Source organism: Strix aluco, chromosome 1 (genome assembly GCF_031877795.1).
Source record: "Strix aluco isolate bStrAlu1 chromosome 1, bStrAlu1.hap1, whole genome shotgun sequence".
NCBI lineage: Eukaryota > Metazoa > Chordata > Aves > Strigiformes > Strigidae > Strix > Strix aluco.
Window position 1 is genome coordinate 163,704,244 of NC_133931.1, and position 27,925 is coordinate 163,732,168.

A 27,925-nucleotide genomic window follows, 5' to 3' on the forward strand; every position below is an offset into this window, starting at 1 on the left:
AATCCTAACAGCAAATTCTCTGTTGTATTCAAACAGTTTATCAATGGACAGTTCCACAATAATGAAAAGATTAGAAAGATGAATTTTGGTTTTGTTTTTAAAAGACTAAGTAAAATGTTCTTCAGAGCGTGCAAATACTGTGAGATTGATTATCTTTTTATAAAGAGTTATTTTTTGTTTGTTTAATGTAACATAAGTGGTCGAGGTGCTGCACAAAGCCTACAGCACCTGAAAAAGACTCAGCTTCATGAATCTTAATAACATTGCCCTAAGAAGGAAAATCTGCGTTCTGCACTGTACGTGTCTGTGGGCACGTAAAAGTGGCTTAGAGGTGAAGCACAGCAGGTATCATCTCTGAGTCCTAGCTGAAGCTTTGATGTCTTGAAATGTTCCTTAGGCAGTTCTTTCTATTTCTGTTACAATCTCTTATACTTTTAGGGGTTTGCAACCCTGATAAAAGAGTGGCCTGGAGATCTCTACAACAACACAATCATAGTTCAAGCTGTAGTGGATCACCTGAAGAAAGATCCACAGAACAGGACTTTGCTACGAACACTTGCAGAATTGTGAGTACAATTTTAAACTCCTGTTACGAAAAGTAAGCTTGAAATAGTGTACTATAGTTTATAAATATTTGCCTAACTCTCTTAACAGAAATATCTGCTTTGCTGCATTCTACAGAATATCGGCTTTTTCTCCTCCCTACTGATTGCACAGCTTATCAGTTCTTTTCCCTTCCTTACAAAGTATACACTGAGTATGCAAGCAAAGAGTTTAGTATAAGATTGGATTTGCTACTCCTTTTTTCCAAAGCAAATAGCTAGCATTCCTCTTTATGCTGTAAGAGGAAGCTTCTTTTGTGAAGTGTGCGTTTCAGAATTACCCACAGGAAAATAAAATGGTATTTTTCCCCCACTATTTCAAAAATAGTATATTTAGTTTTACTGTGTGGCTGGAAATATGTGACTGGAAAATGTGCCAAAACTGATCTGCCTCTAGGCTACTTCATACAGGGATAAAGCTCTTTGGTTTCCTCAGCCTGATTCCCATGTTAAGTTCTTTTCATTCTTTGAAGAAAGCAGAGTTACTGTCTATTGCTATGTTACGGTCTGTCCCAAAGTTTTAAGACAACAATGTTTTTAGCTCTGAAGAGAGTTCCAATTAGTTTCCAAAAATAGAAAAGCTAGCGTTTTGTGTGACTTCCCCTGTGGTTTGAAAATGGGAAGATGAAAATGTAGAGAACCACAGGTCAGAACACAAATGTGGTGGCTAGTATAAACAGAGTTGAAATTAAACTTGCCCAGTGCTTTCTTTCCCTTAAACTAAAATTAATCACAGCAACTATTTAGATACTTACCACATCAAGTACCATCCTAACAAGCTTTACATCCTAGAGTATATTTATATTTTCCCTCACAGGTGATTTTCCTACACTTAGATATGTAAGATCACGTGGTTATAACGTTGTTTTTTATCAGATATACTTATGACCAGCGCTATGGCAGAGCCCTAGAAATTTACCTAACTCTGAGGCACAAAGATGTCTTCCAGTTGATCCACAAGCACAATCTTTTCAGCTCTATCAGAGACAAAATTGTTCTACTCATGGATTTTGATTCAGAGGTATGGTGATCTTAATGATTTTATATTCACTTTCCACTAGAGATATTTTAACAGATTAAAAATAAATGAGCTAAAGATAGTGTTGAGGCAGAGTGCATTTGCTGTGTCTGGATACATGCAGAGGTAAGGAAGATGATGTTTGCCTAGACCACAAAATAATTGACCCAAGGATGATTTTTTCCTTTGTATTTCCATTTGAGTATCACTCACAGTGAAAAGAGTGCCAGATCCAAGATCATTGTTGTGATTCTCAAGTAGACTTTCATGACATTCCTTCTGCATTTCTAACCAAATAATGCTATTAATAAGCCAAAGAAAGGAGGCAGTGAATGTATTGTGAGGCATGTGTTAAATGTACCTGCCACTTTTCTTTCACTGCAGTCAATTAATCTGCTTCTCAAAGTTTGCAAGGTTATTAACCTAAATTCCAAAAATCAAGAAGTGTGCATTTTGTGCTGAATTCAATCTTCTTTCTTCCTAGCTGACTATAAAACCTCAGCAAATGAGTTTTGGTATGATCCTTGAGGGGAAACCAAGTAGATCTGCTCTTTTTTCAGTTTAGTGGTTGTTTAAACACTGGGGATAAAATATGGAGCCATCTGTACCAAAGATGATAATCTTTGATATGCCCATTCTAAACTGCATGGGGGAAAAAAAGAGTATAATTCTTTTTTATTAAGTAAAGTAAACCATATTAGGGATCTGTGGTTTTGTATTTTTTGAATGTGAAGCAAAATTTGCTCTTGTAAGAGGAAGTAGAACTGGAATCCTGGTGGCCACTCTGCATACATGGATGGTCTTGTCTGCTTGTGTTATGGTATTGGTGTGCAGACAGTTTGGTGGAATCCAGTTGGAAGGCAAGTTGAGTCGTGTGTTTCTTATAGAGCCATCACCCTCCAGTTCCCTTTTGCAACGGGACAAATAGTGTTTCTGCACATTTGGTAGTGGCCTTCTGTGGCCCATGATTCAATGGGCATACTTCACCTGCAATGTAAGTGCACAGTATTGATTGCAATTAGTGTGGAAATTTAGGAGAACTATTCTGGAAGGATACATGATATGTTCTCTTGCAATGCTGTGCTGTTGGGGAATGCTGATGTTATGCAAACTGCTCTCTGAATTACTGTTGCTGAAAAGAGTAGGTCTGCAATATCCATCTGATACCCATCAGTGAACAAGTGTAATAATATATAGAGTGAGAGGAAAATGTGTGTACCTGTTTCTTAACTGGGTTCTCTTTCTTTACTGTAGAAAGCAGTAGACATGCTTTTGGATAACGAAGATAAAATTTCCGTGAGTATAACAAGTTCATGGCATGGCAGTCCAATGCTTGCTTGTATTATCCATCCTTCTTTCAGTCCTGTAAATGTGATATTCATCACACGTTTGCTAATCTGTTGGGTTTTACTTGTTTTCTTTCAGATTGACAGAGTCGTTGAAGAATTAGAAAACAGGCCTGAGCTACAGCATGTGGTAAATACTTCTATATTCTGTTGGTTTCAAGTTGAGCTGAATAAACTCTTTGCTGGGCATATCTTTTACAGATGTGGTGATCCCGTCGAAGTGCACATGACACCGAAATGTCATAAAGCATCAGAGCCAAAGTGGCTACTTTTGCTAATCCATTTTTTAACATGGCTATAGCATTTTTACAGTATTAAAATAATTTTTAAATGTGTACCTGTGAGAGCTTTATCACATACTGCTTACTTGTTAACATACTGTGAAATACTCCTTATGGCATTGCAGACACTTGTCTTCTCTGGTCAATTGCTTCTTGCTTGTATCCCTCCTCTTTTCCTACACAAAAATGGGGTTGGCTGGTGGGTGCAACTCTAAAGCACGTTTTGCTGATCCACAGAGACCAGTGAACTGCTTGTCTTTCTAGTGCTGTAACTTCCATATGCTGCAGGATTGTTCTTGTTTGTGCAGAATTACAATATCACTGTAAGGCTGTGGCTCCACATTGCTATTCCAAAAGCACCTTTGGTTTGAACGTGCTGTCAGTGGAATATGTAACGTGTAACCGTGGACTTGGGCTGTATTAGGGAGGGAAGTTTAACTTGCTGTTGTGTACAGGTGGGGCTCAGGGCATCGATCTGGTGAAGAACAGGTTTATGTGTTAGAGATCTGATTATAGGAAGCAGCTGTGTGAAGTGTGCAATCCGCAGCCCAAGAGCTTTGCAAAGATGACTGACTGACTGACTATCAGTTTATGGAAGGGATGCATCAGTTTCAAAGTGTGAAACCTACTTCCCTTTGAATAAAAGTGACCCTTGTGATTATTCTCAAGGCTTTTCTGTGCTCATCTAGGGAGGAAGGAGCTTTGCCACAGTATCTATCCTTCAAGGTGCTTTGGTTAAAACATTTTACGTGGTAAAAACTTGATCTATAGTTATCTGTAATGGTCAAGTATATCTAGATAATGGAAATGTTTAATTTGATATATTCCTCCAAAGTTTTCCATAAAATTCAAAATCCAGTAGTTTTCCTTGAAGGTTAAAGGACAGTTACTTAATTGTCTGAAAACCTGTTTTACAGATCTGGTTTTGGAGATTGCTGTGATGAGGGTATTTCAGAAAAAATAGTCTTTTGTAACAGGATTTAATCTCTGTGCCTTTTAGTATGTGTTAGCACATTCCTGAGGAAATCAGGAGAAGTTTTTTATTAGTGGAGAATGAATAATATTGTATAAGTGGGTTTGAGTTCTGATTCTCTTTTTTTGATTCCTAGTATTTGCACAAGCTTTTCAAAAGAGACCACCATAAAGGCCAACGATATCATGAGAAACAGATCAGCCTTTATGCTGAATACGATCGTCCAAACTTACTACCGTTTCTCAGAGACAGCACGCACTGTCCGCTAGAGAAGGTAAGCCCCTGAAATCTAAACACAGGCCCTCGATTTTAGTCTGTAGCTTGTAGTGTTGTGAATTTGTAACTGTGTCTGGTACTGCCCTCTACTGCCAAAAGGAGGGATCCTTTGAGTTTGTGTCCATCACCCGCAGAAGTTTGGTTTGCAGGGCTGGCTGACTGCCAAGACCTTCCTCTCTCAGCTCACAGGGCAGGAATCAGTGGGGTTTTTTTAATGCAGAAGTTCTGAATTCACACGTGATACGTACCTACAGCGTATGTATTCATTAGTGCCTGGCCTGACTGAACAGCCGGTTGTGGTTGCAAGACATCAATAATAATTTTGCTACATCTAGGACTAGTCAGTGTTAGAGCTTTTCTAGCTTTGTATTCTAAGGTCCTAAGTTGCTTTCAAATAACATACACAATATAACAGTCACTGAAGTAGCAGAGCTAAAAGTATTTTGTCTTTGTACTTCCACTAGTAGACTTGGGGTTTTACAAAGTGCCATGTTTCCACCTTCTTTAACCTTTTTACATTTTTCTTCCTTGCTCTTTCTTGTCAAATAAATAAATAAATTGATAAAGTTAAGGACAGTCTTGTTTTTTTATCCTCTGCTTGAATTAAAGTCAATTGAATGGACATTTAAGTTTTCCTCTTTAGTTGGGTTAGTGCTTTATTATTTGTATTTGTTGCTGTTAACCCTGGAGGTGTTTAAGAGTAGGGTCGACATAGCACTTAGGGATATGGTGTAGTTGAGAACTGTCAATGTTAGGTTAATGGTTGGACTGGATGATCTTCAAGGTCTTTTTCAAGCTTGATGATTCTGTGATTCTGTAATGGCCGAGCAGAGCAGCTGTTGTGAAAGGATGCCTCTCTGTATGCAGCTAAAATGATGACACCAGTGCATAGTTTCAAATGTAATACTGAATATTGCATTTTACGTGGCTGACATTCTAAAGAGAACTAGCACTGTTCCTGGTACTTCTCGAGTTTTGCATGCTTTTGTCAACTATACTGTGCAACAGCAGGAAACACTAGAAAACACATTGTTAGGGTTGCAGGCTTAGTCTTTGTTGAAACTGTCACACGAAACTATTTTGTCTCAGTGATCTTTTTAAGCAATGAGCTTGAGAGGTTTCCAGCCAGATACTTCTGTCTACAATGTTGGCTTATTTGTTTTTAACTCTCTGATTCTCTCTTAGCCTTATGTATTATTTGTGTGGTCATGGTTTTATGTATAAAACCTTACCTGCACAGTTTGGTTTTTTTTCCTTTTGCTGCAAATTAGTTTTAGTTATTGCAGATCCAGCCACCTGTCTTCAGTGACGGGTGGTGCAGAAAAGCGCTGTGAATAAATGATGTAAGCACATTGCTGGCACTACTTTGCTGAAGTTATGGGCTGTGAGCAAGAAAAATATGTCAGAGACTTGTGAACCTTTGGAAGGTGTGGTGCAATAATCACCAAAGTGAGAGAAAAGGATGTTAGAAAAAGTGTCATTCCAACCTTACGTTAAAATGTTAATACATTTCAGTAAGAAGCTAAGGAAGAGAGGGAGGATACCGACACCATAAAAGACTTAGTTGAATACTGTCAGTGCTAATTCTGTAATTATACTTCTTACCATACATATCATATAGTAACACTTTTTGCCACATACGTATTTTTGTTCTAAGGAAATAAAAAGGGGACCACGAATTTCCCAGTTACCAATGTTTTCAGTTCCTGTTAAGCAGATTCCAGTGCAGTGTATAAATTGCAAAAAGCCATGATAGTTGAACAAATTCACGCTTATTATTGCTTTAAAGAAATTATAAATCCAGCAGGAAGAGGTAATTCTTGTTCTTTAAAAGTAAGCCACTTTTATTTAAGTGCAGTTTAGCAAATATTTTATAAAATGAACTGAAAGAGAAGTATGAATGTTCCCTGTTTTCCTCTAGAGGGAGCATGACAGTCAAGAAAATGCAGCATACAGAATACTGAATACCTGGTACTTTGTAGGTTAACTTCAAAGTGGAGGGAGAAAAAAGGCTGTCAGCTGTGTTTATAACTTATTAGTATTATTCATACCTTCATTTCCCTGAAGTATCTGGTGGGTAATTCACTTACCCCTACCCCAAAATTCATTGTCCATATCTCTATTCTTCATAGTAACCCATCTGAAATAATTTGAGAATGGAAGGAAAAGTTAATTCCTACCTACATCTTTAGCTGTAGCTGTATCTTACACATTTATAGTTTTGATTTCCAAGTATGAAATTCTTTATTGGTGAACAGCTGTCTTCACAGGAATGCCATGAATCTTGAGTTTGCTTTCTGCTTCCAAATTGAAAACAGACATGGCATCACTTACGGCATACCAGCTCTGCCAATTTTCTGTTACTAAAAACTTGTTGGTAATCAGTTCGGTAATTTTTGAAATTGTGCTAACTGTTTTTCAACTACACACAGATTCTGTAACTGCTCATGGTATTTAGCCCTCAGGTCTTTAAACCAAATTTACAAGAAACACTTCCTCCTTATTCTTTCATATTTGCACTAAGTTATTTTTGTGTTGTCATCTTGGAGGTCACTGGTACAAAATTTGGAGGGTACTCTCTACCTCCCAGAACCATTCTGGTTACCCTGAGGAGAACTGCAGTCTTGTGTGAATGAATGTCAAGGAGACCTCCATTGCTAGAGACCTCATAAATCCACCCACATAAGTCTTGACAGCAGATAACATTAATGCTTTTGGATTAACCAACTTTTGGAATCAGAAGAAAGAAGTTGCCAGTAGATTTAAAGGTAGAGATTGGCATAATCCAGACTGAAATAGCTGTCCTGTCCCCAGATATATTTGATCTTTTTTAAGAAAAATTTTTAAAACTGCCATGGAGTTTCTCCTCTTAATTAATGCCAGAGGACCTGACAGTGCATACATATTAAGGGAGCTGTATTCCTGTCAAAATGAGTAATACAACTTCATGGAAAAATATCTTTAAGCCTCTTGCAGCATTTGTGATCAATAAAATATCATGTTACATGATTCCCTGTATTCTCTTTCCCTCCTCCCTTCCCTTAAATTCAAGGCTCTTGAGATCTGCCAACAGAGGAACTTTGTAGAAGAGACAGTCTATCTTCTGAGTAAGTAACACTCAGTGTGATAAATTACAACATGCTTTTAATCTTGTCATAAAGTTTATGCTGCGAAAATGTATGATGTATTGTCTAATATCATTTAACATGCTTTCACAGAGACAAAGTTGGTATGCAGTCAGTACAACCAAATAACATAAAAACAAAACAAAAAAATAAAATAAAACAAAGCACTGGATTATTCATATCATATCTTAACTCTATATATAGTGTTACAACTCTATATATAGTGTTACTGTGTTTCTGATTTGGTGTTTTTCTGGGGTTTTGGAGGTGTTGGGGGGCTATGGGGAACAGGTGGGGGGGGAGTATTTTTGAGACATTCTCCAAGAGAAGAGTAATACTGTCAGTTTGAAGAGAGGGGAGAAATAAAACAAATGTTTTATTCTGAAAACATTTCAGAAGCTTAGTATTATCTTTTGCTGATTTGGAAGATTGGCTTGTTGCCTTTTTTCTTTTCTTTTTTAAATAAAATTAGTTGTAAATTAACTCCTCCAGTGGGCCAAGGAATCTACCTCTGAATGGGAGGCATTGTAAGATTAAGATTTTTATGTATGTGTATGTATTAGTCTTGAACAGAGCCAAAAGCATTTTTTTTAATCAATCTTTGTTTTAGTAGAATGTTTTGTGGACCATTTGAGAGCAAAGTAGAATTTACTCATGTATTTATTTAAAGAATAGTTCAGCCTTCCTACTACTTCTTCGTCTTCCCTTCTCTCATTTTCCATGGTTGTAAGCTGCACTATACTTACTGCAAATTAAGCCTGCCTGTGTGGGCTCTTGAAGGGGGCATTTCATGTCATAGTTTACATGCATACACATACACGCACTTCCCCTTGCATTAGATGTTGCTGCAGTTCAGAACCCCTAATATGACCCAACACACCCTTAAGAAAGGCTCCAGGTCCCAATCCAGCAAAGTGCTCCAAGCACTTATTTAGATATGCATTCCTACATCAGATTACATTAGATTTGGGTTTGGTTGAATTAGTCTGAGGCAACTTCACACTTATAAAATTCATATTGAAAGAGCTTCTTAAAGCACTGAGCATTGATAAGCATTTAGGATTTATAATCTCTTTACTTATTTTTTCCTTCTAGGCAGAATGGGTAATAGCCGCAGTGCCTTGAAGATGATAATGGAAGAATTGCAAGATGTAGATAAAGCTATTGAATTTGCCAAGGAACAAGATGATGGAGAACTTTGGGAAGACCTCATCTTATATTCTATCGACAAACCACGTAAGCGTGATAGTTTCTCAGAAGCCTTGTGTGTGTATTTTTTTGCAGAATGCTATTGCAATTAAAAGATTGAATTACCCACATGCGCATTAGAGAAGGTGTTTATGGATGGCCAGGGAGGTGTTCTGGTGTCCTACTGGGCATAAAAACTTCCAGTAAGGCAACATGTGGGCCTGCTACAGCATGAGTACTTGGGGATTTAACATTTGACTAAGCGCTGCATAGTTACGTCCTTAATGACAAATCGAGGGGGGAATGGTGCTTTTAATTTGGCAGAACGAGGCTTTATTTTTAGACAGCCTCAAAACACAGTCTGCAGGCTTGATGAGGATGTTGTGTAGTGTGTTTATTGCAGCTGCTTCCCTTTGAAATTCTGAAATGAAGAGCCTACACCTTTCTGGCCCTCAGTAGAATAACTGTTTTGTTTCTGTGGCACAAAGGTAAGATCTGTAATAATGAGTGCATTTTGCCTTTCATCCATTATATGAATAGCTACTCAAGTTTAAAGTTCAGATGGAATCAGAAACTGTCAGAATCTTGTAAGCAACATCAGTTTTGTTCAGGAGGCAGGTTCAGAGGAGTTCATAGGATTGAGAAAACAGTATTATTTTAATTATCTACTCCATTAGTTTTGTAACCTCTTCTGGGGCTTTAAATCAAGGCTTTAAAGTCTCTCTTGGGATCTCTTTTCTGAAGGATTGAATGTCTTGTAGAATTAGTGTCAGAATACATATCTTTTCAACCCTTGGCTGCTAATTCTGACAGAAAGAAGCAACCAAAATCTGTTACTCCTTTAGAAGAATGGCATTCTCAAGTTACCCATACTTAAGTGCAGTCCATCACTAAAAGTGATGCTACAGTTAGTGTCATCTTTAGAGCAAAAGAGATTCAAAGCATATAGAATTCTCTCAGTTCTATCTGCCCATATGCAGAGCAACTCCAGTGATATTCTTCAGCTTTGGGGGTTGAAGAAAAAGCACAGCCTTGAGGTTCGTCCTTCTAGTGTTTTGTTTAGCCAGGTGCACTTCAAAAAGCAAAAGACTATTTTGTGTCACTCTCACCAATGTTTAGAAACACGTTGGAGTTAGGTTAAACACCTGAAAATTTGTTTTTAAACCCTGGAACTGTGAATGGAGTTAATTTTCTGGTTCTGTTTGCTTGAGTGCCCTTTTTATTGAGTGGAAATGCATTATTTACTTGTGGGTTTGTGCTGGATACTTTGTACCCCTTTTCTGAGTACCCTAGAAGATTTGTGAATCATCAAACTGTATCATCCTCTCTTCCCCAAAAGCTTGTATTCAAGTACATACAGCTGCAAGAAACGTATGAAGGCTATGTAAAAGAGGCTTAGTGTTAGCTCTTAGTAGAGAATTGTCATAGAATCAGCCAAAGCCTGTAGCTTGTCACCAAAGCATCCTTTAATCAGGTATTTTGCTGAAGTTTTTTTTCTTAATTTCTTTGCCTCTTGCTTTCCACAGCTTTTATTACTGGTTTGTTGAACAATATTGGAACACACGTTGATCCTATTCTTTTGATCCACCGCATTAAGGAAGGCATGGAGATTCCTAATTTGAGAGACTCACTAGTGAAAATTCTTCAGGACTACAACTTGCAGGTAAATGTTGCATTCTTTCTGTGATGCTCATTTTCAGAGAGATAGCAAAACTGCTTTGCCACTGAACAGCACAAGAAATGGCTATCATGAAGGTTTGTTCATTTTGTTCAGACATCTGTCATTGACGCTGTGGGTTAGTACAAAACTATGACAAAAAGGGTAAAAATTCATCAAGGTGAATAGTCTCTTCTCTTGATGGCTTCTAGCACTTCTAAATCTCTCCCATGCTGCTTTAAACCTGACGGGTAAGTAGAACTGGAAGGATCTTGGGTGATTCAGACTGTTTTATACTGCCTGGCTGTCCAGTATTGGAAAGTATCATGACCAATACTTATCATTCAGTTTCATATATGAGGAGGCAGAACACAACACGCACTCACTAAAACATTCACCAGATATTAGAGTCATATGTTAAGTGTCATACTAACTAAAGGAAGATGAAATTTTAAAACCACATTCATGTCGGTTGTGCAGAATATGTTGACATCTGTGCATTTAAAAAAAGAACTGCTCATTGGATTATGGGAGTTCTTATCCCAGCATAATTATACAGATATGTGCAGTTCTCTACATGACTGGTTCTGATGCACGTTTGTAAGAACTCAGAAGAAGTGTACTCTTCAGTGTTCCTGAATGTAACAACAGAGTGTTGCATTGCATACTTCAAATCTCTCTGCAACCAAAGGAGGCCCAGGCTTGAGTTCTCTGTAATGCTGCTCTGCACCTTTCTACTGAGTGATGTAAGGATATAGAGCAGTTTGAATGCCTATGGTGTGACTATGCAGAGTCCAAGAAAACATAGCCCAGTAAGCAGCTGAAACTCCCAATTTTCTGAACCTCATATAGATTTGTTTCCTATCTGCTGTCTGGAAGAAAAGGATCTGGGGGTTCTAACTGACAAGCAGCTGAACATGAGCCAGCAGTGTGCCCAGGTGGCCAAGAAAGCCAACGGCATCATGGCTTGTATTAGAAATAGTGTGACCAGCAGAAGTAGGGAGGTGATAGTCCCCCTGTACTCTGCACTGGTGAGGCCACACCTGGAGTATTGTGTCCAGTTTTGGGCACCTCAATACAAGAGAGATCTCGAGGTGCTGGAGCGAGTGCAGAGGAGGGCAACGAAGCTGGTGAAGGGCCTGGAGAATAAATCCTGTGAGGAGAGATTGAAGGAGCTGGGAGTGTTTAGCTTGAGGAAGAGAAGGCTGAAGGGAGACCTCATCACTCTCTACAGCTCCCTGAAAGGACATTGTAGAGAGGTTGGTGCTGGTCTCTTCTCACAGGTAATTAGCGATAGAACAAGAGGGAATGGCTTTAAACTGCAACAGGGGAGGTTCAGACTGGACATTAGGAAAAAATTTTCCCAGAAAGAATGGTCAGACAGTGGAACAGGCTGCCCAGGGAGGGGGTGGAGTCACCATCCCTGGATGTGTTTAAGGGTCGTTTAGATGAGATGTTGGGGGATAGATATGGTGTAGGGGAGAACTTTGTAGGGCTGATGGTTGGACTCGATGACCCCAAGGGTCTTTTCCAACCTGAATGATTCTGTGATTCTGCTATTAGTCTTCAGACATCTCTAGGAAATAGATGGACTTGATGGTTTTCAGGAAGGTCACGGTTGATCTCTTATCAGGCCAAATAAAGCCTATATCTGCTAGAGCCTTCAACGTCAGAAGGCCTTTTAAAAAGGAAGAGTTTAAGCTTTTCCAAGGCTTTTCCATTATTTTAGTATTATATGGGCTTTAGATTATGATTTTCACTGTTTCAAAGAAGCATTTTACGTGTCTTATTCTCCTGACAGTTGTTACGTGCAAGGAGCTACCCCAGATAACCAGATACATGTTTGCATATAATGCATGTTGTAACATTACTTCCAGTTTTTAATTGACTTCATGAGATACTAATATCCTTCCACAACGATACTAGCTAAATAGCATGCTGCATTTAAACAGTTGCATGTTAATCTTGCTGGTGTCAGTACTCTTCTGCTTCTACTGCTGATCCTCCTGTTTCGACGTTCTTTTGAAATCAAAATGTAATTTTTGTGTGTCTGCAGGCACACTGAGAAAGTGCTGTGTGCATAGCTGCAGCTTTACACGTATGCAAAGTATATTGCGTGGCTTCAGACAAAGCCAATGACATCCTTTGGTCACATTTTGGGGAGGGAAGAACCATTTTGTCTTCAAATACCTTTTAACAAAATTACTTTGGGATTAAAAGGATGTATTTAACCTTCGGAGTGATATCTAAAATTATTTGCTGTTAGCATTGAAATGCTTCACGGATTTCAAATTAATTAATTTGGAAGTAGATTTGGATAGCTCTAGGGATAAAATTTAGACCTCATAGGAATAATAGAAATTAGGGAAGCTTAATGTAATTTGTGCTTAGCGTGCTCGTACGATAGCAAAACAATCTATAAAAAAAAAAAAAAGGGGGGGGGGCAACTATATTTCTTTAGAAAACTGTGAGCTACAGCTTAAAATAAGACTGTTCCGGAAGCGTTACAGGCAATGAAAAGTGCACCGTTTATGAACAGATGGTGTGTCTACACTGAAATTTAAAGATGCGATCACAGCTCTTGCACACTCACCTAAGTAGCCTTAGGTTGGCAAGCTCAATTTATAGCAGGACTGTTTCTGCATTCAGCATGTGCTTCAGGACCTGGCTGGGACATCAGCTAAATGTCTAAGCAGCCTCTCATTGCTGAAAGCAGTTCTTCCCTAGCTTCATCATTACTGCTGCCTCATTAGCTGTTTTAAAGGTATTCTTTGGTGTGTTTGTATGATGCCTGGTCATGCCTTCGCATCATGTTGTTCGTGGTGAGAAGTCCATATCCTCTATTCTGGCCTGGCACAACTCTTTGGATTTTGCTAAAAACTTCCTGATTTGTATCACGTAATGTACCAGACATTTTGAAGTCATACAGAAATCCGAATTTCATTGTGTAAGACTTACTGTAATTTCATCTATTTGGATCTCAAGATCTGTATGCACATAAGTTTTTTTGTTGTTCCCATTTTCAAAGGCAAAAAAGAAAATCTTGTGCTGAGATCCACAAAGGAGACATGCAGGTGAAGTTAGAACCTGTTGCTTGGCTTGCAAGTCACTGCCTAATATGAAAATTATGCTGATCTTTTCATAATGTTGTCTCCCTGAAAGGTACTACAGCTGTGCCATTATATTATTTAATTGTGGCCTCCTTTTGCAAGCCCTGATAAGATTATTTTATGCTTGTGTAAGTATGCAGATGCAAAGTTCCTGTTATCACAGAATCACAGAATGGTTTGGGTTGGAAGGGACCTTAAAGATCACCCAGTTCCCACCCCCCTGCCATGGGCAGGGACACCTTCCACTAGCCCAGGTTGCCCAAAGCCCCGTCCAACCTGGCCTTGAACACTGCCAGGGAGGGGGCAGCCACAGCTGCTCTGGGCAACCTGTGCCAGTGTCTCCTAAATTTCCACAACAGTAAACTTTACATTAGATGTGTGTAGCAGGTGCATCCGCCCAGTGAAAACAGAGCTTCCTGGTTGTTGAAACGTGGCAGCTTTTGGCTGTCTTTGTTTTCAGGGTCTCGCGGTAGTTGAGACCTTTGGCCAATGGGAGCCACTATTGACTACAGGTCAGATTCGGTCTGGGTATAAACGGAGTCCCCTGGGGGAGCCATTTTGAGCTCGTCCCCTGGAGCTGCACGCTGCGGTCAGGACTCTCCCCTTGGGTCAGGACGCTGCCCAAGGGAACTCCTCGAGGTGCCTTGGGTTGGGATGCTGCCCTGAGCAGGTCCTCGAGGTTGAGAGTCCTCATTTTCCAGGTGAATGATAGCGCGTTCTGGGTTGTTGTTAAACCCTAGGTAGCGAAGTTTTGTTTACGTTTTGGGTTCTCGTTAAACCCACGAAGTGAAGTTTGCGTTTGGGGTTCCCGTTAAACCCCTGGGGTGTGAGGTTTTGTTTACGTTTCGGGTTCCCGTTAAACCCCAGGAAGTGGAGTTTGCGTTTGGGGTTCTCGTTAAACCCCTGGGGAGTGGGGTTTTGCAAAGTCTTTGGGGTTATTGTTAAACCCCAGAAAGTTATTCTGTCCTCCTCTTGCGGACATCCAGATCTGTAATATACGGAGGGCTGATTGGTGGTTTTAGAAAAAAATAAATTTATTTATTTTTTTAAATTGGTGGTGAGTTGTTTATTTGGAAGCCTCCGTAACAATGTGATTTGAAATACGGGTAGGAGCTAAAAGCAGTACCTTTGACAGACTTTGTCTTTTTGAAAGCAATTCTTTACATCCCAGCAAAACCAAGTGAATCAAATTGAGTGGCTGCCAAAGCATGCCATATGTGGCTTCCAGTGTGCATTAAAGAACCCAACAAGGAAGTCTACTAATGCAACAAAATTTAAGTTTTTTTAAAATCTGGACTCTTCCCTGAGTAATTTTTTACTAATGCTGGCATGTTGCAGACTGATTGCTTCACTTTAACAAATTACCACCCGTTAGATGAACTGCTGCAACTGTTCTATACTCTTAAATTCACCTCAGCTCTAATGTGGTTAACTTACACCTTTGAAAAGGAGTTAACATCTGTTCACTACCAACCAACCAAACATGGCACTAAGATAGAAATAGGTGTTTTGTTGGGTAAAAATAAAATGTAGATCACATGAGACTTTGTTTTTATGCTACAACTTCAACTAAGTACTACTAATTTGCTTTTGCTCTGGCCTTGCAGCTCTGCTTTACAAGTAGGGATCTGGTAAGCTGCCTTATTATTCAAGAATACCCATTTTTATTTTCCGACTTCAGGAAATGTAGTTCTGCCATGAACTTAAAACTGAGCACACTCTTAAGTATTCTGTTAAACAGGGAAAGATTTAAGTACTTGTTTAAGTGTTTTTCCGAATTGGGATTAAAACTCCAAGTGATTATTTTTGTTTGTTTTTTCCCTCTTGAGGATCATTTATTGTAATGTTTTCTTTTTGTCATCATCTGAATTATTGTATTAAAACCATAGTACATAATTGAGCAACACTGATTTGTTGTGATGCATACTGATTTTACTGTTTATATACAGTAACATTCATAGAGAACAAAGTTATGAAGACATAGGCAACAAAGAAAAAAAGGTATAGTCTGAATTTTAGCAGGAGTATTTATCAAGTAAAGTGTAGTCTAAAACTTTTTTATTATACTTTATATCTGACTCCTGAAATCTAGTTCTTTGGTGCCATAAATTTATAGATAAAATAGACCACGGACTACTTCCTTTGAATTTATAAACTGAAGATGTGTTGTCTTAAGGAGAAACCTGCTTATTTATTAGAAATGACACGTTGCTAGCACATTTTTTATTTAATGGCAGATAAATCACCATTCTTCTGTCAACAGTTTCAACATAACTAAATAACATTCAAATCTATGGCAAGCTAACCAAATTGAGTCAAGTCAGATTGATACCCTGACAAAAGTTGAATTTTTATCTTTACTGCTTGCATTTAGAAGTGTTTTCAAAGACACAGAAACAAAATTCAACTTTATCTCCGTACAGTTGAAAAGTTGTTGTCAGTGTAACTTTAATTCTGTTTCCACACAGAGGTTGCTTCTCTGAGACTCATACAGAACCTCTGTTCCCATTAGAAATTTACCAGTGCAATTATTTTTAAAAACTCCTTAGCCAATACAATTAGGGCGGTAATGCTTGTATTTGAAAATTGTAGCAAAATCGGCATTTACTACTAGTATTGCTATGCAAAATATAAGTTCAAACTATTATTTTTTTCCAGTCATTATTTTCATTATATTCATTATTTTGAAACCAGTGCTACTGATGTTGTCTTTACACAACTTCTTTGAACTGAAACTCATCAGTCGTACAACAGTTTGATCTTAACAAAGACCTTGTTTCTCAAATGTACTATTGAACTTTTATATTCATTTCCCTGGAAATTAAATTGAAAAAGAATATGAAGTGTTCACATGTGTTTAAGTCTGTGGTATCTGATTACACAGTGGTCTTAACTTACGAAGGAGGAATGGAGGAGCCTTTCTTAAAATAAGCCATGTAACCATGCTTCAGGTTTCTAAAGCATCGTATCGCACGTCTCACAGAGAAGGCTGATAGAAAAACCCTGTTATTTATGCACTTGTGAGTTAGTTGTAAGCCCATTACACTTTCCAAATGTATAAAATAGGTGTCTATAGCTGAGTGAAATTCAGGGAATGCTTGTGGTTTTGGAAGAAATTTCAGAAAGCAATGCCTAATTTTTCACCCTTTGACAGTTGTTAGATGAAAACTTCAAAAGCTGTTAGTATTCTAAGACTTTCCCCCCCCTTGTTTTACAATATAAAATCAATTTCTTTAGATGCAGCACCTCTAAATTTTGTGAATTAGCCATTTTACTCAAATGTTGACTTACTAGGTTGCACTTTGATTGAACCTGCAGTAACTGATGGATAAGAGAGTTTCATCCGTTCATAGCATTCACATCTATCCATCCATAACAGAATTTATGAACTCATAGACCCTGATGATAATCTGATGAACGCTGCTTTGAAACAGCACCTAGAAAAATTGTTAGGTTTTGCTCCTGAACATAGGCTGCTGTTCCAGATACCTTGGAGGCACTAGGGACAGGGGTCAGCTTGCACAAGACATCTGCCTTTTGGTTGTAAAGACTAAAAATAATGTGCTTTTAATTGTGGTCCTGATGCTGTTTGGAAGAGTTTGGTTAATTGGCCTTGAGAAACTTGGACTTGTTTGAGTGCTAAGCTGAATCAAGGCCTGAATTTATCCCCAGAGCTTTGAGTATACCCTTTTAAATTAACTGCATACTGCAGTGTTTTCCTTTAAAGATAATGTGAGGCATTTGTAAATTGGGACTTTTTTAATTAAATAGAAGTTTTTATGGCTTCTGATTTTAATTATGCAGTAGCATCTTCCCTAATACAGGCAGAAAATGAACTAGGATTCTTTTTTGCAATAACGGGTTTGGTTTCAGCAGTCTTCATTAATTTGGTAAAAAGCATTATATCTGCCTAAAACTTCTTTTTGTAGGTGCTGTCCTGGTTGTGCTTGCAATGATGTGCCTTTAAAGGGTAAAAAAAAAAAGTTCATTTTCATCCTCTCCGAGTCCTATTTCTTCTCCTCAGAAAGTGGTTTCATTACAGACTTATGCCTGATGTCTGTTTTAACTAGTTTAGCCTAATCTTAGGGTGCACAGTTATATACTTCTCTCCATCTTTTAATGTGAAGAAGTTAATTCAAACATTCTTTCTCCCTCTGTCTCACCTCCAAATTCCTTCTTCTACTTCTCTTAAATTATCCATCTCATCTTTGAGCTCTTCAAATGTGTTTCTGCAGAAGTGTTGAGATTTATTACCTTGAGATTTGACATTTTCCATTCTTCATTGTGACTTTTATATAACAATAGCTGCCTTCTGTATTCCATTTCTAGCAATATAAGGTCTGACAAACAGTCATTGAATGTGGTATGGAAAAATCTTAGCAGAGTTTAAATAACGGGGGAAAGATAGCACGTGTCTTGTATTTGTGTTACTTCTGATTTTTAAGGCATCAGCAGTATTGAGGTTTTCCAGTGACCTAATGATATCTACTGTTTCCCTCTTTATTCTTCTTTTTTTTTTAAATTAAGTTTTCCCATTGGCATACTGTATTTTAAGCAGAAAATAGTAAATCATGCTCCCTTCTTCCCCTTGTATCTCTGTTCCACCCCTCTCATTTAACATGCTTGCTTTGCTCCTTTTACTTGAACATGGGATTTTTCACCAGCTTATGCTGAGTGCAGCTAGCAAAGACTCCAGTGTGTAGCCCAGACCTCATCTGCTCTAAGTTACTTACCTGACTTTGGGATATAATTTGATGACCGAGAATATTTTGAATTAGACAAGCCCTCATTCTGAAAGATAGTGTTGTTCAATTGTCCTTGCAAAAAGTTTCTAGTAGTTTATTCAGAGCTAGTGACATTTTTCTATATTTAAAACAAAATTTAATATTCTCTTTTGCCCTTGGATAAAGTTGGAAGGGGAAAGATGTACGTAGATAGTTCCTGAGATTATCACAGCTAAAAATGATTAATTTTCCGAGTGTTTGTCTTGTAGAGATGCATTCAGTTTCTGGTGTTCTGAAATGTTTTATAGCTCAGTGTGTCTAGTACTGGAGAATGTAATTTACCCACTGACATGCCCAGTTTGAAATGCTTAGTGTTACTCAATTTTAATTTTTTAATGTATTTCAGATTAGCAGACTTAACTGCATATCATTCTTGGCAGTGTGTCCTTATTACTTTACAATGTGTATGTGAGAAGACAGGGTTTTGGACAGTGTTCACCAGGCTGTAAAATCTATTATTATACTTCTTTTTCGGTATTTACATTAGCTGTATCTTGGACTATTTTAGAACGCTCAATGTCTCCTGTAATGCAAATAATCAGGAGAAAGGAATGAACATTGCCTTTTTATACTGCTTTTTTGGTAGGGCTGTTCAGCTTAGAATTGACTGTGAGCCTCTTTTGAAAGCGCTTTTCAGAGGAATTATTGTCTTGGAAAACAAATTTCCAAACATCAATTTGGGAGGAGGAAGAAAAGTTCCACAAGACTTATTTGGGTTTCTCATATTTTCATCCTTGCTTCATTAAGTATTGTGAAATAAGGCTCTGTATAATTTGGTTGCCCTTGATTCCTTTTTGTGTTTCACAACGTTGTCAGACAATGACATGTCAATCTAATGAAAAATATTAAATAAGTAGAAAATGAGTTGAGACTTCTGCTACGGAGGAACGAACTCTGGAATTTGCTTAGTTGTATGGACATTTAATACTGCTTAATAAATGACACCTCAACAGGACATATGTTTGAACAAAATAAATTTTGAATTGCTCTGGTTATGAAGGTTTTATGATTATCAAATGCCTTTCCTAAAGAAGACAGGAAAGTTATGGGTAGAAGTACTGAAATGGTTTGGAAAGCAATTGTGAGGGGCACTTTAAAAATCCCTGTCCATAGTATTTTATTAAGACAAGCTCATAGGAAGAAGATCATAATTTATGACAATAGTATATTTGTGAAGTTTTGGGGGGTTTTTTTGAGGGTTGGTTGGTTGTTTTATACTGTGGGCTTTTCATTTAGGTAGAGGTGACGGTAACAGGTGGTTACTCCTTTCCCTCCTTTATAATAGTTTGAAAAGTCTTAAACATTCCTTCAACTCTCTTTGGCAGCAGAAACCCAGTGGAGACTTGCCAAGATAGTTGATATACCCATCTATTCATCAACCACTGTATTTTGTGTTCTTTGCACCAACAGATCTTGCTGCGGGAAGGCTGCAAAAAGATACTTGTTGCCGATTCTCTTTCTTTATTGAAGAAAATGCATCGAACTCAGATGAAAGGTGTTCTAGTAGACGGTGGGTACAGAGGAAACATGGTGACTTTCAAGGTTTTGAATTCTTTTACTGGGTTTATAGATGGAAGCCACATGACTGTCCACTTTGGAAGCTGCCCAAAAGCCTGAGTATTGTACCTCATTTCTAGATTGTAGTAGGATACTAGCTGCTTTCCCCTTTACAAAGGAACTACTTATATCTCAAAAACTACAAGACCCAGCATGCAGCTTTTTCTCTTGATCAGTCTCTGCGTAGCCAGTAATGTATTGTGTCCTGCAGTTTGGCTATGAAGGTGAAAAATGCTGTTCAGTTCCAACACGAGATATGCAGATGATAATCATCTGTGACCAAATCAAAAGCTACCAGATAGTTTTCAGAAATAGTTGAAAATATTTTGCAAGGTGCTATTGATGCATGTGAGCAGCGCTGTAATTCACACCAGCTGAGTGTTGATACCAAGAGGCAAAAGCTGACAGAAGGACAGAGGATCAGAGCTTATGCTGCAGATATCAGGCACCCATCCTATGCTCTTTTTTTTCCAGTTTGGCTTGTGCCTCTACAGCACTGATCCCGAACAGCCTCACTCCTGCAGTTCTGCCATCATCAGAATCAGAAGATCTCATCATTTCTCATGCTGTTAATAGAAATGCTGCTCCAGTATTGCTCTTCAATTTTTAATAGTCTCTGTTAAGCATATTAAGTAAATAGTTTAAGACCAAGCTACATTTCTGTAATAGCAGGATGTTTGTGCCTACTTTATAAAAAAAGTAAACATGGAGTTTAACAAAGCTGTTGCAAGTTTGTTTTGTTTTGTTTTTCCAGAGGAGAATATCTGCGAGTCATGCCTGTCTCCAATACTTCCTTCAGGTAGGATGCTTTTCTAGAAGAGAAAGGGGTTGTCTGGTTTTTTGGTTTTGGTTTGGGTTTTTTTGAGGAACTACTGTTTGCTTTTATTCATAGAAATGTGTAGTAGTCTTCCTTAATAATCACTGTATAAATTTCAGTCTCCTGTGCAAAGCTTGCTTATGAATTCTGATGTGGGAGTGAAGTTTAATTTGAACTTTTTTTATTGCAGTAAACCCAGATTTTCTTTCTTATTCATCTTTGACTTCCTTATTTGTTTTGAAATACATGGAATGCAAGGCAACTTCTAATTCCATTAACATACATATTATCAGATTATTAGAACCACAAAACTGAGATGTTGCCACCAAATCTTGTCCAGCTCTGAACGACGTAGACTGAACTTGTAGATTATAAAGTTTTATGGAATATACTTTTTGTCTGAGTGGTGGAAAACTCTTGGCTTCAGTCACTGCTGTCGTATTTGAAACAACTTACAACAGACTGTAGCTTTAAAACATCTTCTAAAATTAGTTTTGAAACTAGAAATTCAGGACGTTATTTTAAAGACCTACATTCTGCAAGGCAACTGTATTTCAGAAATACCAATTGAGTTGTTGAACATCTTAAGAAGGAGTAGTTTTACTAGGAGAATATCTGTCATGGCATCTTCAAACAAGAATACATGAGACAAAGTATATGTATGGACCTATTTCTTTTTTTTTTTTTTTTTTGCAGAGTGTGTGTAGCCCAATAGAATCACTTACTTTTTTAATCTGATTTCTACCATTTTCCACTTAAATAAATAAATAAAACCAACTACACTACGATCACATGCACTAACGTACAGACCACAGCAGTCACATGGTGGTAGAAAACCTGGCAGAGCTGAATGTGCTAGTGCCTTGAGATATGTGTGTCGAGAGAATGGGAGCCAAGGAATCAACTGTGGATGATGCTGATGAGCGAGATGGTTATTCTTTGGATATGTGGATGTATTATGTAGGCTTCTAATTGGACTAAATATTCCTGTGGGAATTGAAAGGCACACCATGCACTTAGGCAGCTTCCTGCCAAATTTCAAGAGCATGGCGTGCAGCGTAGGCGCTAGAACTGCTTAATGTTCGGGTTCTTCCTGCGCTAGCACAAGGATTTTACTTTTCTTCAAAATGGCTGAATTATTTGGTGGCAGTTTACTCTTCTCCCTCCCCAAACTTAGCATGTAGACTTTGGCATGAAAAACTTCTGGTGAAACAGTATACAGCATTTAAGCCACAGAATAAAATTGTCTTTTAACTCCATCCCTGGGACACAGTATCCGAGACCATCACTCTCCATGGTTTCTGTAAATGAACCAGAATAATTTGGAAATTAATTTGAGAGATGTTACTTGATGTTTCTATGCGTATAATATGATATAGACTTATACTGATGTAGCCACTGAATCATTTGTTTAATGCTCTGTTGTAATTAATTTACTTTACTCTTTCCCAGATGTATCCAAGTCCTTCAACGTGGTAGTGTTCCACTGTAGACATATGTTTCACAAAGAGTGCCTCCCGGTGTCTAACACAGTAAGGAATAGCTTAATCTCTCTGACACCTTTGCCAAAAATAAAAGGACAAATTATTACCTTCTGTTAACTGCGGAGAACGGCATAGGTCTATCAGGAATTGTAATATGATTACAGTAATTATTTGTGATGATACCCCATAGTAGTATGTGACTAAGGAAATGGAGTTCAGGGCCTCTGCAACTAAAGTTCATCCAATTTAGAAGGAAATTTCTGCTGTTTGAGAAGTATTTTATCACTTTTTTTCAATCTGAATATGTAATGCAGCTTTGAGACAAGGGAATACAACCTGTTTTATTTTTTCTTATTAATTCTTTTCTGTTGCAGCTCTCACTTTAAGTATGTTTTTTTCTCAAGTGAACCGTATTAAATGATTGTGACCTGGAAGAAAAAAAATCACTCATTTCATAGTGAATATTTAAATATCTTTGTAATCATCTTTATGCTCAGAACATGTTTTTCTTCATCAGGGAAATTTATTTTTTTTTCAATGAAAACAAACCAAAAAGGTAACTTCTAGATATAACCAGTGAAAGCGTCAGAATAGTAACAAAATCACAAAGAAAATGGAATTTAGGCTCTTCTGATTCTGTATCTGTCTCTGAAAATGAACATCTGTTGAAAAAGTAACTTTGGTGAATTGCTTAATCTGTAAGTAACCAAGCAAAGTAGCCATATGGTACAGCATGTATACTTAAATATGTTATGAAAATCTTAATGAATTAGATCATTTGCATGAGAAAGTCCAACAACTAGTAAATATTTATTCAAGCAATATTTACCACAAATTTTATTATTTGAGAAATAATCTAAAATTTATCTAGCCTTCTCAGTTTTCTGGGACAGTTAACTTTCCAGATGGGATTTTTATGTGACATGCATATTACATGATATATATTCTATAGTATGTATAAATACACAGGTATCTGCATATATCTGAGCCAAATTCTCCACTGCCATAGTATTTCTTGGCCTTAGGTAATCAGCTGTGTTACTGATACTTGGTTACTGGTGACATTCTGAAAGAAAAGTATTGCATGCATAAAGCATTGCACAGAGCTACACGCAGGAGTAACATTCAACACACATTTGATATCAAATGGACAGTATTCAGGCCATATTCTCAGCAGCTGGAAATCTGGGGAGCACTACCCAAAGACAGAGCTGTGACTAAGACGTCCAGTGGTCAGTGGAGCTGACCAAGTGACTTACTCTCTTCTTTATCTATGAAGATAATCAGTGATACCGTTGACTCTATTATTCATTTTTGTTGTGGGGGAAATTTTACCTTGCTCTCCTGGAGGGTGGTAGCAATGCCCTTGGAGTCAGTGGTGAGGTGTACTGCCCTCTGACTCCAGAACAGTCTGCTGTAGCATTTTCTTCTATATCACCTTCCTACAGCTATCCATGAATACATTGATAGGTAACAGCCTGACTGTGAATGGGAATGTTGAGAAAGGCATTAGCACTTCTCATTCATCTTCCCACATTCTAATGTGGCTACATTTCTCTAAGAGATTCTTGTTTTCTTTCCAATTTCTAGGTATCTCCTGTCCAGTTCTGCAACATATGCAGCGCCAAACACCGAGGACCAGGAAGTGCAATCCTGGAGATGAAGAAATAGCAGTCCCCTAGTTCTCCATGCCGGTCTGTGACACCAATCTGTTAAGACCATGCAGAGCCACTGTAGTTTCTGTTAAGTCATCATTTCTGTATATAATTCTGATTGTGATTTAAAACTGGTTTCTGTAAGTTATCCAGCTTACTGAACATTTTCAGGGAACAGAAAATGTGAAAATCTTTCCCTAGTAAGTCTTTACGCAATTTTTATGTCACTGTTCCTTTGCTCAGCTCATTACTTAACTCTGGAAGAGAAAATAGAAATAAAATGGGAAGACAAAAAAAACCAAAACAGTTTGGAGATTTGTGCTTGCTATCAGTTAATGTGCTTTACAGTTTGGAGCCCTATCGGGCTCATGGTTAGATATTGAAAGAAAGATGAATTGCTGTGAATTCAGCTCACCAAACTACTTTAGTCCTGATTTAGTCTGTTAGAGAACTGTTTAACATGAGACCCATAGGAGTCTGACTGCTTTCAGTGGAACTGCTTCAGGACTTGAAGCTGGCTGTGGGCTGACTCCTACATTAAATTAACAAATTCGTTAACTGTTAATTCCAGACGTTGGCAATTTGCCTTGGTTGTATGGTTACGCGTTCATAGTTTCTTATAAATGGGTTATTTTCTCAAGTGATCTGCACAGTGCAGTAGTTTAAGGTGGGCTTTTTGCATGTTAAACTCATCCAGAAACTTTATTTTTAAATGTTAGCAGTAGGTCTTTACACTTAGAAGTGTGGCTGTAGCATATGATTTCATTTAACTACAGGGGAAAAAAAAACCATTTGACCTTTCAAAGATAAGATCTCTAGGAGTTTCTTTTGGTCTTAGCAATTTAATAGCTAAATTAAATAAGTCTATCTGGATGTTAGCAAAAAACATATTTATTTTTAATTTCAAGTATTCTGTTTTCTTGATCCAAAGGAGGTGATATTTCAAAATGTCTTCACAGTAATGCAATCTCTTTATAATATTCTCTGATTAAATTAATATAAGCATCTTTTTCCTAAGAAAAGTCATTTTTCAGAACTCCCAAGATATTTTTCCCCTTTTTCATAACTGGAGTTTGAAAGTAGGATACATTGTTTTACCATCAAATTGTGAGGTTTAAACAAGTAGTTAACATCATAAGTTATGAAGCAATGGTATAGTGATACTGCAGTGTATCTGTAAAACTGGGAAATATAACACCTCTAAGTTCTTCTGTACCTTACGCCTGTGTGGGTATGCCTTAAAATAATTTATATTGTAGAAACCTGGATTTCTAGTTTATGCAAATTCATTGTACTCTCTTGATATCCCCCGGGCAGCTGGCTGAGCTGGTCTAGCAATCTAAAGAGTGATTTTTGTTGTCCACTGTGTAGATCTGTATAATACCGGAATAAAATTTTAAGTGTATTAGAAATGCTAGGATTTACTCTGCATGGTTGCAGAGGCAAAGTTATCACTAAAAGGGTAGATCTCTTAAAAATATAGCAATCATATTCTATTGTGATAATACAGGCAGCTGAGGAAAAAATAAAAAATGGTGCAGATTATTTATGGACATGCAGTAGATGAAATAACAGGAGGAGAGGAGCTTTGTAGTGCAGAGCATAGTCTGTGTATGTCAAGCTTCACCCGTAAGAATTACTGCCTGGCTCTGCAGCAGTTCATTTTCAGTGTCTAGTACACATTCTCAGGTATATTGTTCACTTATCCATTCTTTACTACACTGATCAGGAATGCTGCTTTGATTCCTAGTAAACGAAATGCTCCAGTGAGCTCAAGGGCTGTTTTACCCTGATATTTGAGCTATTGCATGCCTGTAGACAAGTTTTAGAAACTTCTTTAAAAACCTCTTCCTCAGTAGCTCTAAGCAGCTTTTCTGTATTGTACCCGAAGAATGCACTGTGCAATGCCATAAACTCTCAGCTTGCAGGAGGAAAAAGTCAGATTACTCCTATATAGTTTTGCCACAAAGTGTTGTGTAGCTCAGAGTTATATGATATTGTTTACTTCAGCTTGGCCTTAAATTCCCTAAAGCATCTGAGCGTTCAGTGACTCAGTTTGCCTGCCTGCCATCACCAGCAATCATATTGCATTATACCCTGGCATATTCTTTGCATTATGCAAGTAATTTTAAATCACTGTATGAAAATCTAATCAAAATCTTCTCTAAATCCAAAGCTGCTTTTATTTGGGCTTCAGGGACTCCCCTTTTTATGTTCCTGAATTCTAAATTTGCTCATTAAGATGCAGCAAGAAATGTACAGTCCTGACTTTGATTCACTTTTCTTCCTAAGAAACCTTCACATCATAGAATATGTCTGAGGTTAGAGTCTAAAATATTCAAGTACCCAAGAGCTTTTCTTCTGGAGAACAGTTCTGCCTAAGAAGTAGCCTTAAAGTGGCATAACCCTTCAGAACAGTACAGAATAGCATTTACCCAGTTTCACCAGAGTTTATTTAAGATGTCAATCCATTTATCAAAGTGCTTGTACTTATAGTGAATGTAAACTTAAGGTAAATTTAACAAGGCCAATACTATTTTTTCATGGATCCATCCAGTTCTGTGTGATTTCTTCAGTAGTGACCAATAAAGTTAACTGAAATGATACGTGATGGGTCAAGTAAAAATGCATTGGTCTGCCTTATCAAAGAGGCAAAAGTATTTCGGTTATGATGAGTCTTTGGATGATTTTTTTCTCATCTGTCCTTGTTTTATTATTTTGAGACCCACAATGCTATGTGATAGGCTTTGTGGCAATGTTGGGCTACACTGAAGATTCTGGTGGGCCCAAAAAAGTGAGGAGCTGGTGGTGCTTGGTGAGCATGAGGCTATTTAGTCCTGCTGAGAGCTCAGTTAAAAGGGACAGCATCAGGATAAAGGTTAACTTCTTCAAAAGGAAGAGTTAACCTGTTCCTAACAGACCTGTGGGGAATGGAAGGGACCTGCTGGGAGTAAAGCTCTAGCCAGTAATTTGTGGGGCAAGTAGGAGGTGCCTGTTGCTCTTGTAATAAATTAATTTTTTATTGGGTGGTCTTTTTATGGCTGATAGACAATGTCTGAAAGGGACTGGGACAGGCTCTGTGGATCTTCTGGGTCTCAAGTTGAGAGGTGCATGACTGGCTTTTGCCATCTCCTGCCACAGCTGAGTCTCACATGGGCTTGAGGCAGCTCCTCTGGCAGCTCAGTGGTGTATTCCATCAGCTGTGTTTGGTGCCTGGGTGCGAATCTGCTGCCCAGCGTTACACGACTCAGTGGGTCACTTAATACCTCGAGGGGTCATTCTATATACTGGGTGTGTTCTCTAGCTGTAACTGCACCTAACAGCTGCTCACCTGTGGGAAACCTTGAACACAGCGGGTATTGCTGGAACAGGGGTAAATTGCTCAGTGTCTGACACTGATCTTGTGTTACAGAGGCAGAGCAAATACAAGATGAGTTGTTCTCCCATTTTTAGATCCACGTCATATTTCTACTTGAAACAAGTGTTTTTGTGGACAGTTGCTGCCAAGGACTTGCAGATTTGTCAAGGACTACCATAAAACAAAAACCAAGAAATATCCAGTTGTCTGCTATGTTTTGTAATGTATTTTTAGTAGGAGACTATGCTGCAACATCTTTTTCTGAATTTTGGCTGATACCTGGATGGATAGGGGCTGTAAATATTCGGTATAGACTGCACAGGTTGGCTTATCAAGTTTTCATCTGAGGAAATTTAATCACTTTCTACTTTAAAGTTAATGGTTATTCCGCTAGAGTCTTTTTAGCAGGCACCATTTTACTCTTTGCTGTTGTGGACACTACCACAGTGGTTTTCTGCTTGGTGAGTAGAGTTCCTGACTGCAATTCAAGGGAACTGGAATTGCAAATAACCTCTTAAATGAAAATTTCACATTGGATTTCCTGTTTCTGAAATGTGAATTAGCATTCAGGTATTGTATGTCTCAGTTGCCTTGGAAAATACAGTGTCATCTTTTCAAGTTGGTTGGACTGGTCCCTGCCTGTGTCATTGGACAGCAGTTTGAAAAAATACTTGCCGGAAAATTCTTACCTAAT

At 38.0% G+C, this 27,925-nt stretch overlaps 1 protein-coding gene across 6 annotated transcripts in view; it reads left to right on the plus strand.

Moving 5' to 3' along the window:
- VPS41 (VPS41 subunit of HOPS complex) overlaps window positions 1-24,177 on the plus strand; it is a 109,525-nt gene extending 85,348 nt beyond the window's left edge. For all 6 annotated transcript variants that reach the window (XM_074843494.1, XM_074843535.1, XM_074843500.1 and 3 more), the window contains 12 exons: window positions 439-566; window positions 1,479-1,623; window positions 2,875-2,916; window positions 3,046-3,096; window positions 4,357-4,494; window positions 7,549-7,603; window positions 8,717-8,857; window positions 10,336-10,472; window positions 19,771-19,870; window positions 20,672-20,716; window positions 22,187-22,266; window positions 23,809-24,177. In XM_074843494.1, coding sequence (XP_074699595.1) covers window positions 439-566; window positions 1,479-1,623; window positions 2,875-2,916; window positions 3,046-3,096; window positions 4,357-4,494; window positions 7,549-7,603; window positions 8,717-8,857; window positions 10,336-10,472; window positions 19,771-19,870; window positions 20,672-20,716; window positions 22,187-22,266; window positions 23,809-23,889 — 1,143 coding nt within the window. In that variant the 3' untranslated portion in view covers window positions 23,890-24,177. The remainder of the gene's footprint in view (window positions 1-438; window positions 567-1,478; window positions 1,624-2,874; window positions 2,917-3,045; window positions 3,097-4,356; window positions 4,495-7,548; window positions 7,604-8,716; window positions 8,858-10,335; window positions 10,473-19,770; window positions 19,871-20,671; window positions 20,717-22,186; window positions 22,267-23,808) is intronic.
- The last annotated feature ends 3,748 nt before the right edge of the window (window positions 24,178-27,925 follow it).